General features: G+C 39.7%; 1 protein-coding gene across 1 annotated transcript in view; it reads left to right on the top strand.

Annotated features, from left to right (window-relative positions):
* Positions 1-5,142: 5,142 nt before the first annotated feature.
* LOC140245466 (obg-like ATPase 1) overlaps positions 5,143-13,879 on the top strand; it is a 30,911-nt gene continuing 22,174 nt past the window's right edge. Inside the window, exons 1-5 of the mRNA XM_072325040.1 lie at positions 5,143-5,279; positions 5,867-6,004; positions 7,180-7,250; positions 8,342-8,349; positions 13,586-13,650. Coding sequence (XP_072181141.1) covers positions 5,904-6,004; positions 7,180-7,250; positions 8,342-8,349; positions 13,586-13,650 — 245 coding nt within the window. The 5' untranslated portion in view covers positions 5,143-5,279; positions 5,867-5,903. The remainder of the gene's footprint in view (positions 5,280-5,866; positions 6,005-7,179; positions 7,251-8,341; positions 8,350-13,585; positions 13,651-13,879) is intronic.

Genomic DNA, 13,879 nt, shown 5'->3' with positions numbered 1-13,879 from the left:
TGACAACTCTCTAATTTTTTTTTTTTTTTTTTTTTTTTTTGTTGGCACAGAATATATTGCTTTTGTAAAAATAAATATCTTGTTTTGGCAAATATGCCAATTTCACTACCAACTCTTTCCCTCCTAGAAGTTGCCATTGCTTTGGAAGCTGAACAAAGTAGGGCCTATTGATGAGAAGGAATTTTTTTTTCCATTTTGATTTCATGTCGGCCTATTAAGTTACAGTTCATTCATTCTGCGCACTATAGGCATACAGGAATGGTACCAACTTCTAGTTTGACTACCAAAGTCAGATTTTGAGCCAGAGTCCATGTTTTACCATCTGTCATTTTTTTTTTGATAATTTTACCGAGGAGATGTGATTTTCTTCACCCTATTTTTAATGCACTGAATCAGTGTTGCCATTTGGTGATTTCCCTAATCAAAAAGGGTGAAATTTGATGATTTCTGAAATTGTTTGGTGACAAAATTTTAGCCTGGTAGCCAAATCAGAATTTGTTGACTTTTTTTTGGGGGGGGGGGTGGTGATTTGAGACCGATGAATCTTAATCACAATAACTGAACACGAAACTGCATTTTGCCAGAAGTTCTCCCCTAAGCAGGTAGGTACACTTCATACAGATGTATTGCCATTTCCTGTAGAAACGAAAACATGCGCGTCTTTTGTCACTAAACACACACAAACACGCTTAGTAGGATCCATACTCATTGCACACATTTTGCGTTTAGTCACTAGTGTGTGTAACTTCGGTGCACCGAGACTCGCGCAATGCAATATGCAGTGTTTGATAAAGTTATGAATGTATAGACACTAGTTGTCTTGCAACTGAAGCCTAAAAACTACACTTTTCCAAATTTGGTGATTTTTGATGATTTTTGGTGAACTCTTATTAGTGATCCTTGAAGGTTTCGAGACTGTCTAGATGGCCGCTAATATGGCTGCCAAAATATTTCCTGCTTGCAAATGGTGAACAATCGAAAAGAATAATTGTGACCATAAATGGTGAAAATGGGAAAAGATTTGATAGTTTTAACCTATTTCAAGAGTGTTGAATCTGAATCTGGATGATGCAAGATATGCTAGAGTTGCATCATCAACCAGACTCAGATCCAGCACCCTCGAAATAGGTAAAACCATTAAAAAAGCAACAACAAACATGCAAACAAACAAATTTTGCCGAAGGGGAAAATAAGGTGTAGCCTCACGTATAGGCCTAGGGTATCATTCCAGATTAAAACTATTTTCAAAACTGCAACTCACAACCATCGCAACAGGCAAAGCACTCAAAATTTGATTCCTGCGTAACATCTGGCAGGGCACACTAACGACCTGCCCGGTTGGTAGCCTGCCCTGTATAGGGGCCATTCTCCGATAAAGCGTGCAATTACCGTTGTAGAAATGACAAAAAATCAACATCAGAGATTTCATTTATTTTTTATCATTTCAGAAACTTCAATCCCTTAGGAATACAAAACAATCAATGGGTGATTTTTGAGAGCCCATTCTTTTCCTAGAAACATTTCCAAACGTAGAGTCCTTTTTTTTTGCATAATCACTGTTATCAAAACCAAATATCAGATACGTTACCAGAGGTAGCATCACAAAACTGTTGATTGTCTGCTTATTTCTTGCTTTAAAATGGCAATGATAATGTAAAGCTACAAGCTTAAACATCTACAAGCATCGTTGAAACATTTTGGAGTCAGCTTTGATCTAATCTGTAATAAGAATGATAGTAATCTATAAAATGAAGGCTAAATAAAAATCAAGAACATGTACATATTTTGGCTTGAAATATGTTTCCCTAATCTAACTTTTTACCTGCATTTGAATTACAACAATAATCTCATTGATTATGTATGCAACTTTATGAACAAGTATTATACCTCTCATAAATAGCAAATGCCAGGTAACATCTCTGTCAGATTAAATACATTTCGGATCGAAAGCAGAACGGTGTGTGGTAACGTATCTGACGCATCAGACGTTCCGTTAGTATACAATTTTAAACCCAACACCAATCATGTCAATATATTCATTTTAACTTGTAAGAAAATCACAATATGATTATTTTCGTTAAAACACAGCACTTCTAAACGTAAAAAAATGTTCTCGTCATCGATAGAAGATTAGATCATTCTTCAATAAAACTTTGAGATGTACGTAAAATACGAGTCAAGCAGGCACAATTCCACAATGCTTCTTTTCTGATATAATTCCGAAACTTTGTTATTATGATACACGGAAGACGGTAAGAATGAAATGGGAAAAGATATAAGCAAGTGATAAATATAAATTCAAATTCCTTTGTTCCTGTCTGTAACAAATTAGGTCTGAAGAACCAATGAGCGATGGTAACGTATCTGACAAAGTATTTATGTTTATTGACATAATAAACTACCAATTTACATCAAACCCCGATCACTCAAACATATGATTCAAAACCCTGATGCAAAACGTTAGAAATTGTTAGACATCTATTCCTATCGATATTTTCAGAACATAAACCTGCAACGAAGGGAGTGATCTTGACTTTAACCATAATACTAACCCCATTTTATGTAAATAAGATGCAACATTATAATGAAAGGTAATAATGAAAGGTAGACCGTTCATGTAGTTGCGTTTGCTGTGAAGTTGAAAAAAAAAGGTGGGTACCAAAACTCAGCCTCTAAAGTCTTTCTATGTTATTGTGGAACATAACACGCACGCAGGCACACACACAAACACAACAAAGCAGAAAGAAAATGAATTTATGACGGCACTTTTTGTAAATGCCACAATAAGTGATAGTACATTTCTGGTTTAGATGAGTATAGGTTTTAACCTTTTGCAAGATAATTGAAATCCACTTACACGAAATACTTTACAGCATATAATAACTATATGAAGAATTAAGTATTTACTTCATGAAAACAGCCCCGAAGTGACTGAGATGTCCAAAATAAAGTACAAGAAAGATGTCCAAATAAAAGGAGATGAGCCACCACATTTTGTTTCTTTTACTTTTTTGTTTCTTTTACTATATATTGGACATCGGCCACTTCAAAACCGATTTTCTTCAAATAAACTCCTAATTCCTCTTAGAACTATCCTTTTAGCAAGTCATAACAAGAGAGCCCGTTGTAAACCGGTTAAATCCGCGCGCAAAAGCGCGGCGCGGATAACCTTTTATTTTGTTGGTAACGTATCTGACACTTTTGATGGTAACGTATCTGACGTGCCGTTACCGTTCTCATACTATTATCTACTAAAATATTCATTTTCTCAAAAAATTTTTGTTGCGTGATTAATCATTGCCTAAAGTATTCAAAAGTATCTGAGCTTCGTTTTTATTTACAGCATACTTTTTTCTAAATGAATCAAAGTTTAAGTAACGTATCTGATGTCAGCTTATCGTAACATGAGGCTTCCGCGGCTTCGGATCAGTATATTTATTTTGTAACAAGAGATTCAATGAATAAATCATGGTTCCATGTATGCGTTAGGTTGACTTTGTTTAACACATGAAATTACACTGCCATGCGGCATTTCTTTGATCTTCTCTCAAGAGTCTGAAAAAAGGGTAACGTATCTGACTGCGATTTGGCGACATGATATAAATTATCTCTTAGAAAAATCTCAAAACATCATATTGTTATGTAATATCATTTTTCATTCAGGCACTCGAGGGGCAATGTAATGAGGTACAAAAGATTTGATCTGAATGATATGTTAACAAGTAACAACTTGTTATATGAACACTTCCTGTCCTGGCGACATGGGGTTTTTAGGGTTACATCAAACTTCGAATCGTAATTCTAATATTATCCCGGACGTCCCAATAGCTTTATTGGTATTTATTTCACAGGTCCGACCCCTCAGATGAATTTAAGCAAAAAAAAATGATTTCTGAGGGACAAAATATCGATTCAAACTGTATAAACATGCTGGCGACACGAAAATCGCAGTTTTGCACGCTTTATCGGAGAATGGCCCATAGGGCCCGAAAGAAAAAAGGAGGTTGAGTGAAGCCTTGTGTGTTTGCAATGTCTCACCAAGGAGGTACTAGGCTCACCTCAATTCAATTCAATTCAATTCAATTTAGTTCAGTTCTATTCAATTCAATTGAAAACCAAACCAAACACAGTCCCCAAGAAGCACAGCTTGTGAGTGGGACCTACTATAACATATATACATTTATAACATTTATAACATTCACAACATTTATAACAGTTATAACATTTAAAATATTTACAACATAATAAACATTGATAACATTTATAACTTATATACATTTACTGCTACGTAGTAATTTCAAACTATCCTGGTAGATTGAAGACACGAGAAACTGTGAGTTCATTCAAAAAAAAAAAAACTAATGAAAACAAATCAAACAGGGACACAACTAAAGAAAGAAAAGGAGACGTACAGTGCCTTTTAATACCATGTACCAATAAGGAGGTACCTCCTTGCATGTACTAGTATTGAGGTTGGGAGTGGTGCGCGTGTGAGGGTTCATTCAGAACAAGAGACACATTTACTGCGTCTTGAACATCGACAAAAGATGACTGGCACCGACTGAAATGAAACAAAGTCGGTGCGATGGGAACAACGCAAGGACATTGTTATGCAATATCTTTGTTACGATTCCATGTTTTGTGTGTCTAGCAATGTTAAAATTATAATTCAAGGCAGTTGCATCCATTTGAGAGATCGTGGGGTATCCTCTCCACGGTTGCACCATATGTAGCTCATACTACTCATCGCATGCTACATGCTATGCAAATCAGGGGGACCGCAAATCAGAGGGCCACATAGATTCTGCTTGCTGCTACATGTACCTGCACCATATCCACCACATCTGACAGTTTCCCCGAGGGAGTACGAGTGTTAATTCAGGTACTAGTAACCTAAAATCGATGTTATAAATTGCCGATATTTGCAGGTGTAGTTGCTGTTTCTGTCGAATAGCCATATAATTATATAGACTCATAGTATATTTACTGAAGTCTTGGAGACCTGTCGTGTGTTGTTCGGATGGCCACGGCGGTACGTACGAACTTCCTGCACTGTACTGGCCGCCGCTGCGCTGCCTGAGCTGGGCGGACCTACTACGTACCGTCGCGTGCCCTATGTGCCGTGCGTAGCCATATCCCTTGTAGGAGGTACGTGGACGTATACACAATCTGCTGTCAATCATTTATATTGTTTGGTAATTACCCAAATATTAGGATATTGAGGAGTTAACTTCCTACAACGTTCATTTGTTTGGAGACATTTTTCAACAAATTTTCAGGTAAAGGTTATACGAAGACGGCACCTTTTAGAACATTTTCTTCACAGTTCAAATTATGACATCGTGAATGGGGGGGGGGGGGACATTTTCTTAGTCCCACTAGCTGATATCCGTGTATGTTTACAGTGTCGCACGTGGCGTGGCCATTGTAATGCTGTGGGAGGGCTAATTAAATTGGTAAATTCACAAATAATTGAAAATTTGATCAAGGATATGGATCATTTTATATGAGGAAATGTGTTTATTCAAGCAGTCCCAAACTCTATTCATTTTCTATGACTATGTTCCATTTTAATTTTACCAAACCTTTAGCTTCAGCCTACAGGGCCGACTTCACCTGCTGCTCTCTTTCAGCTGCCAGCTGTTCAGTGCTGAGTCTGCTCTCTCTCTTTAACCACGTTAGTACACGTATACACTGTATGACGTCTGGGCCACTGGGGTTATTTAATGGAAAACATTTTCCATGTAGGGTCAGATAATATTTGTCCGTTTCTTCAAATGTCTCATGTTAAAAATCATGACGTTCATGACAATAATTATGTTTGAGATAGAAAGTTTAGAAACTTTCCTTTCATGTCATCCTGCAGGTTCAAAACGACGAAAGGACTGTGTGAGGTGTGAACAATGCCTCCAAAAAAGGGAAAGGAAGCTCCTCCCAAAACAGTTTTATTTGGGCGTTTTGGGACTTCTCTCAAGATTGGGATTGTTGGACTGCCCAATGTTGGGTAAGTGTAAAATGGGTTAGCCTAGTTACAGAATCAGTGTCAGCATCAGTTGCTGGAATATAGAAGTAGAAATTCCCAATTCTTTACAACTTTTTAGATAAGTTCAGAAGATATTCGCCAAATGTCCAGTTGTAGAGCTCATCATCTGAGGAATTGGTATTATTATTCTTTTTATGTGTTTTTTTTTTTTTCCTGACAGCCATGGCAAGTGTATAGCAATCAAAATGTTAACTGTTTTGTCTTGCCTTTCTTCTCTGTAGCATCCACAACTAACATACCAGGTAATAAAGAGTTATTAACTCTTTTGAGGTAGGCTCAATCGGGAATGTCTATCTTATTGCAATGCCAGATCATTTTATGTAATAATTTCAATTTATAAGGAGGGAGAAGAATGCCTCAAGACATGAACAGTTCAAAATTTTTAGTAGGGCCTGTATGGCTGCTATGTTTATTTGATATGCATGGAAATGCATTTGGTTATGTGCTTAAATTTGACACTGAAATTGACAATCATCCTCAAGGAATGCAGTAAAGTGCAGTTTTAGGTTGATGATAGAGATTGAAAGATCCCTAATGAATGATTACGAAATTATGTGTATATATGTATTATGTTTTAATTGATGTAATATTAAAGATACATTTGATTAAACTCTTATTTCAACAACAGTAAGATACCAAGATGCTTGGTATACATTTTACTATCAATGCTGCCACTTACTAAAAGCAAAGCAAAATAGACCCCCACCAAACCTATCAACAGCACCTAGTTGTATTTCCAGATTTATTTTGCAAGGATTTATGATGTATTTGGTGATTTTATTTTTCATAAGTAAGAGATGATTATAGATCTAAGATAGAGCATTAAATATCTTATTGTATTACATTGCATTGGAATGAATCTCCGTTGTCTCTGTTTACATTTCCAAATGCCCGTAGTGGAAATATCTGTGTAACACACTAGTCAGAGAAGGTTCAGTGTTTTTACAGGACCCAGCATACTATTACTAGTATATGTTTTATGATAATTCAGTCACCTTACTCACAATTGTCTCATTCTTACCATGTCAAAATACGAGCATATTCATATACCACTATCTTTCAATTGCTGCAAATCTAAGAATGACATTCCGTTTGCCCCCAGTAGAATGTTTTTGTTTGTTTGTATTTTCACACAGGAAATCAACCTTCTTCAATGTGCTCACAAAAAGTCAAGCTGCTGCAGAGAACTTTCCTTTCTGTACAATAGGTAAAACACATCCTTACTGCATTTTAGAATCATCACTGTGTGTAGGCTTTTTGATAACATTTCATTATTTATGAAAGGAAGAAAATGTGTAAAATGATTTAAAGGAGAAGTTCCCCAAATCTTTTAATGGATTTAGGGAAGGCAGAAAGATTACTGATGAACTGCTGAGTGAGAGTGCAAGGACAATCAAACAATCTGTTGAAAAAGCAATGGATTTTTAAAGTTTGGATAATGTTGTGTGCTGCCCTCTATGGATATGAACTCTACAATGATTGGTGACAGTGCAGTAGCTTGGGGGCATTTCATGAAGCGCTTTGGTCGGATATTTTTCTGACAAACTGTTACAAGCTACTGAAATCCTTGCATCTGATTGGCTGAGAGAAATTGGTGCGGCAACTTTGTCGGACAAAATGCTTCATGAAATGCCCCCCTGTTCAGTGTATAGTTTTATAGTATAATTTGAGTTTTAGAACATGCAGATTCCCTGTTACAGAGAATACTTTTTATTAAAATATTGTTTTTATGCCGGATTTCACAGAGTTTTTCACTGATTTGTAATGCTTTGTTTACTGTATATGTTTAAGAAACAAGTTTGTGGACATTCATTGCTCATTCAACTTTGTTCTTGTTATTCTCCCTTCATGAATGCAACTGGTGGAACCGGATGCTGACAGACCCCAATGAAAATAAGTATACATTTTACACATTGCCTTTTTCTTTTGTCAGGCTTTTACTATGCTCTGACAGCAGACTGCCAGTTAAATCATTCCCACACTAAATATGAACACTGAGCTGTCAAATAAGTTGTTTGCAAGACCTCTGAGTTTGTTTAGCTCACCAGTGAGCTATTGCGATCGCTCTTCGTCCAGCATCCGGCATACGTCGTGCGCGAACTTTTTACATTTCCATCTTCTTCTTGAGAACCCATGACCGATTTTCACCAAACTTGGCAGATAGCATCCCTAGGGGGATAGGATCTCAATTTGTTCAAATGGGCACCATGCCACCTACCTGGGGCCCCCAGGCAAAAACCCCCAGGCCAAAACCCCCCAAATTAAGGAATCTTTTTAAAAAAAAATCTTCTTCTCTAGAACCAGACGTGATAAAGCTACAAGTTAATACTACGAGTTAGTATATTGATGACTGTTGTTTCAAGTTTGTTCATGGCAGAATTAGGGGGTGCCCCCACTCCCTTGGGACCCAAGGGCAGTGGGGTGGGGTGGGTCCAAATGGGGACTTAAATTGTACATGTTCATATTCTTCTTGAAAACCTCTTGATGAATATTCACCAAACTTGGCAGGTAGCATGCCAGGGGTTAAGATCTCAATTTGTTCAACAGGGCACCATGCTCCCCTTGGGGGCCCCTAGGGGGCCCAATCCCCCCCCCCCCCCAACATTATGGAATATTTACAATTCTTCTTCTCGAGAACCAGAAGTGATAAAGCAAAGTGGATTTTCACCAAACTTGGCAAGTAGCATTCCTAGGGGGATAGGATCTCAAAGTGTGTGAAAGGGCAAGGGGCCCAAACCTCCTAAATTAAGAAATATTTGATAATATGTGACCCGCTACAACAAAAAGGTCCTAAAGTCGCGCACGGTAGAAGCCGTGAAAATCGAGTTTGAAGTCAGAGCATCATAATTGGTCAAAACTTACGATTTTCTGATTTTGACGTATTATTGGAGTCTGACATGTCTTCTATCATCTGTCGAAATTTTGAAGCAAAATGATGAAAGGAAAGACCAAAAAATAGCGTTTTTCTGGGCCATGTTTTTTGGCGTTTCAATGAAGCAGAAACTGGTTCGAAAATTTGGAGTGAGCGCCACAGATAGGCTCCGCCCCTAACAACGACCGGAGTGATCTCATTGGTCAGTTTGCTGCTTGCCGCTAACCGAAGCGTGAAGCTCGCACACTGCCAAGTCGACTGGAGCGTGCGGGCGGGGTGCGCTATGCCCAGCCGCTTCTCCTGGCATCCTGGTCACTGATTGGTCGGTGAGGAGACGGCCGACGCTGTGCTTGAATGAGCATTTCGGGGGTTGCTAGGGTTTACCTTCTATTGTCCGTATGTGAAAACTAACTTGCCTGTCCCTTGATCGCGATTGCATCGCAAGGAAAACTTTCAGGGCGTTTTTTTTCGAAACAGTGATTTCCCAGACGTCTCGACATGCTCTCTTTTAAACATCGATATCTCCGCAGCCGATTGTTTTCATAACATGAGTTATATATCAATTTAAAGCAGAAAGATTAGGGAATTTTGTCATGCAATTTTCAAATAATCGACCTCGCCCGACTTTAGGATCATTTTGTTGTAGCGGGTCACATATTATTCTCTAAAATCAGAAGTGATCGAGCTTTAAGTCTTTTTTTTTTTCCAAACTGCATAGTCCAACATTCCATAAAGTTCAGTATACTTGACGTGTATTTTTGCTAGTGTGATAAAATATGCAAATGGAAACTATGACCCCCAGCTCTCAGAGCTGCCCCCCCCCCAAGTTTCCAATGTTCTCAGGTAAGAGTCTGCAAGAATGCATGGATGGTGAACGATATTCATGTGAGTGCGAGACCCCTTGATCTCTTGTTTTCTTTGTGTTCCACTACTAAAATGGTCTTTAGAAATATTGAAGTGTTGACTTCTGATAGTGGTTGATATAATCAGCCATGTTTCACTTGTTTTGGGTTTTTTTTTCTTTCAAACTGAAGGGTTTGCTATTAGAAGTGCAGTATGGACATGGATAATGTCAATGGTGTGTGTTACGGCACATATTGGTAAATTGGCACATTTTGTTAGTGACGGCACATTTTGGTAACTGCACATTTTGGTAATTTACCAAAATGTGCCGATAGTGCACCTATACTTGACGGGATCAACTGTTACCAAAATGTGCAGTTAAAAGTGGATTTGCCTGCACATTTTGGACAATCTGCACATTTTGGTAACTGAACTGAAAACCCATGGATGGGCTTGAGATTTATAGTACGGTCAAGGAGTTAAGGTGATATGGTCCTGCTGCAGCAGTAAAGACAGGCAAGACACATTTGTGACCTGCAACAACGGTTTGAGGCAAAAATCGCAATGAGCAAATTCCCTCCCAGGTGGGGTACAAAGATTTTTTGTTGATTTTGGTTTTTTGAAGAAATCGAATCTTTGATATGTTTTCTACGTCTATGCCAAATTTCATGTCATAAGACTAAGTTTTTCCTATCGAAAATGGAATTTTAAACACCCTATGTTGGATCACACTCGTCAGTTTCGAGCTTCTTTCGAACGCCACGCCAATATGCCCAGTGTTGCTACGGCGCAGGGTCTTGCATGCGATTGGCTGGTGCATTGCATGCATTTATATAGTTCGGCTTTCGGAGACATGTCTTGAGCGTTTCTGGCATGTTTTGTGCACGCGTGCATACATTATGCTCCATTGTTTTTGGCAGCTTGCTACAATAGATACGCTCGCTCTCATGCTGTTAAGGTGGCTTTCTATCCACGCTTCACTAAACTACAGCAATGTTCGACAGCGGCAGTGCACAAAACGTGAACGGCAGTGCTAACTTTCAACAGATTCACATGGAACATGGTTTGCTCACATCAGAAGTCGTGAATCACCACACAAATCATGCAACATGCGATCACAAACTCATTCGTCAATATTGCTGCAATATATTATGACATAACTGTGTGAAAAGAAAACTTACAATATTCTCACTGTCAACTCTTAGTAAATAGGCCTATTATAACAACAGGTTGACTCAAATGACATTAGATGAGAGGAAAGGAGCGGTCATAAATGACCAATATTCAAATACTGCATGTCAAGATTGCACCTGAAAACTAACTAATTGTGTTTGTTTGTGTGTTTTTTATAATAAACACCACCGCACAGTGCACACCAGGCATGGCTTGAAAACAAAACAGGAAACGTGACCCTTTGCCATCTCTAGCAATTTTTCTGCATTCGAAACGTCCCCAAAGATTTAGAGACAAATCAACGTTACCATAATTAATTAAAACGCGATTTGTAAAGGTGTAGATACGGATTCGTCACCCACTCAGTTACGTTTACATGCGGGCATGGTGTGTTGATGCGATTGGGTAATGCGTGCACCATACACACGTACACCGTTAGGCTTCAATGCATGCGATTATCGTATCCGCCATCTTGAAAGACGTACTGGTAAGCAAACCCGAGCGAAACACATTGGGTATGTCGGCTCCAAACGCCGAGTTTCGAGGAAGGTGCCCGGGAAATTTGACTCTATCAGTGAGCCAATCAGAAGCCACTGTGGTTGCTAGAGGCGGAGCTTAATCTCGATTGGCACCATCGTACGGATGGGTGATTATCACCTCGCATCGCCGTTCGGACATTATGTTTGAGAAAGAGGTGAATCTTCAAAGCCCGTTTTCTCATTATTTTGTCAGACTAACAACTTAAAAAGTGCATTATATTTTGCTTTTATGCCCACTTACGGTGCCGGAGAATACAAGTGTTTTATATCAATGGAAAGCTTAGGAAATGGGCAGTGTGATTCAATGAAAAAGTCAATTTTCAAAATTCCTGACTTTTGCCTGAAACCGTTGTCGCTGGTCACATTTAGCTCACCAAAGCTGAAGGCTCGAGTAAGCTACGGAGATTGCTTTTCGTGCGGGTATGCTGTGTGACCTGCCAGTCAGGTGCGTGGGGCTGACAACTCAGTGAAGGAATTCCTCTGAAGGAATGGCAGAAGTACCACAGAATGTCATTAATTTAGCCGCATACGGGGACTGTGAAATACATGCGTGGGAGTTGTCTGCGAGGTGCTGCCGCTAAGGGCCCCCTACTGGCGTTCTGCGTGTACCTCTGCGGGCAATTCCCACGACTCGCCCGGAAAAAGTTTTGGTCATGCTGTGAACTTAGCTGCGGGTAAATCGGACCTGCGTGCGCACCTCTGGGCAAATACAGGCGAGATACACGCTAGGTACTGTCAGGTGCGGACCAACTGCGGAGAGCTCTAGGTAGCAAATTTTCTTCCCTGCAAGTCACACTTCCCCAGATACGGTATGACAAGGCCTTGAGCATGTTCAAAATATGTTCCGAGTGAGTTGCGGGGGTACACGCAGAACACCAGTAGGAGACCCTTACTGGCAGCACCTTGCAGACAACTCCACCACAGGTACTTCACAGTACCAGTAAGTCGCTCGTAACAGCAAACGGATCGGTTTCAAAGTTCTCACGCAAGTCAAACGGAATACACGCAAGTAGAAGGTAAGTAGCACGAGTCTAGCAAATAAGATACAAGCATGAAACTCGTAAACATTCTTGTCCGCCCACAGAAAATTTTCCTGCGTGCTGAAAAAATCCCTACTCGCAACAAACCCACATAGCTTGCCCGGAAAGGTGTGACACGGCCTTACGTGCGACTTGCGAAGAACAGTTTTTACTACCCAGAGGTCCCCGCAGATGACCTGCACGTAACAATACCTAGCACGTATCTCACCCGTAGTCGCCCAGAGGTGCGCATGCAAATCCTTTTTACCCGTAACCATGTTAAGGCCTTGTCACACCTTCCCGGGCAAGCTAGGCGGGCTTGTTGCGTGTGAGGATTTTTCAGCATACCGGACAATTTCTGAGGGCGGACAAGGATTTGCGCGAGTTGTGCATATATGTGTCTTACCTCCTGGATGCGTGCTACTTATGTTCTTCATGTGGGTATTCTGTGTGACCTGCGTGCCAGGTGTGTGGGTGCTGACAACTCAGAAATTCATCTGAAGAAATGACAGAATGTCATTATCTTGGCCGCGCTGACTGCATACAGGGACTGCGAAATACCTGCGTGGGAGTTGCCTGCGAGGTGCTGCTCAAAATTTGGCTGCGGGTAAATCGGACTTGCGTGCGCAGCTCCCGGCAACTATGGGCAAGATAGTTTTCCTGCGTGCTGGGAAAACCTTACTCGCAACAAGCCCGCATAGCTTGCCCGGAAAGGTGTGACACGGCCTTTAAGCTGCTGAACTCATTCAGTGGGGACAAAAACCAACTGCACTGACAATTTATTTTTGTGATGATTGTTGAGGAGCAGAAAGTTACCAAAATGTGCCGTCAATGTCCTGCACATTTTGGTAAATTTACCAAAATATGCAGTTACCAAAATGTGCCGTAACATAGTATGTCAGCAACTCTATGTTTACAAGTCTGACTACCAATTGTCTTGAAAGTAGCAGTTGGAAGTAAATTTGTCATGATGTTTTTTTATCAGAGGTAAAATGGGCTCAAAGGCAGTTGTATCATACTGAAGCACTTTCTGTCTTTCTTTTCTTTCTTTTTTATTTGGTTGGTCTAACCAATATACCCCTTTTCCTTTTGACAGACAAGTCGTGTTCCTGTACCTGATGTCCGCTATGATTTTCTCTGCGAGTATTTCAAGCCTGCCAGGTAAACACTCAAGTTCAGGGATAATGTGATTGGACATCAGTGGGTGTTCTGTAACTGTATTTTAACTTAAAGGCAGACTCTACCATTTGTAGATGAAACAAAAACCTAGCTTTAGTGCCTCAAAATAGTTCTAAAATGTGAATGAGGGATAGAAACAACCAATGTCAAAATTTGAATCAGTATAGTAGCAAATAATCAACGTTGGTGAAGGTGATGGGACAAACTATCA

Source organism: Diadema setosum, chromosome 22 (genome assembly GCF_964275005.1).
Source record: "Diadema setosum chromosome 22, eeDiaSeto1, whole genome shotgun sequence".
In the NCBI taxonomy this organism is placed as follows: domain Eukaryota; kingdom Metazoa; phylum Echinodermata; class Echinoidea; order Diadematoida; family Diadematidae; genus Diadema; species Diadema setosum.
Note: the sequence above shows the minus strand (reverse complement) of the source record. Positions and strands in the feature narration are given on the sequence as shown.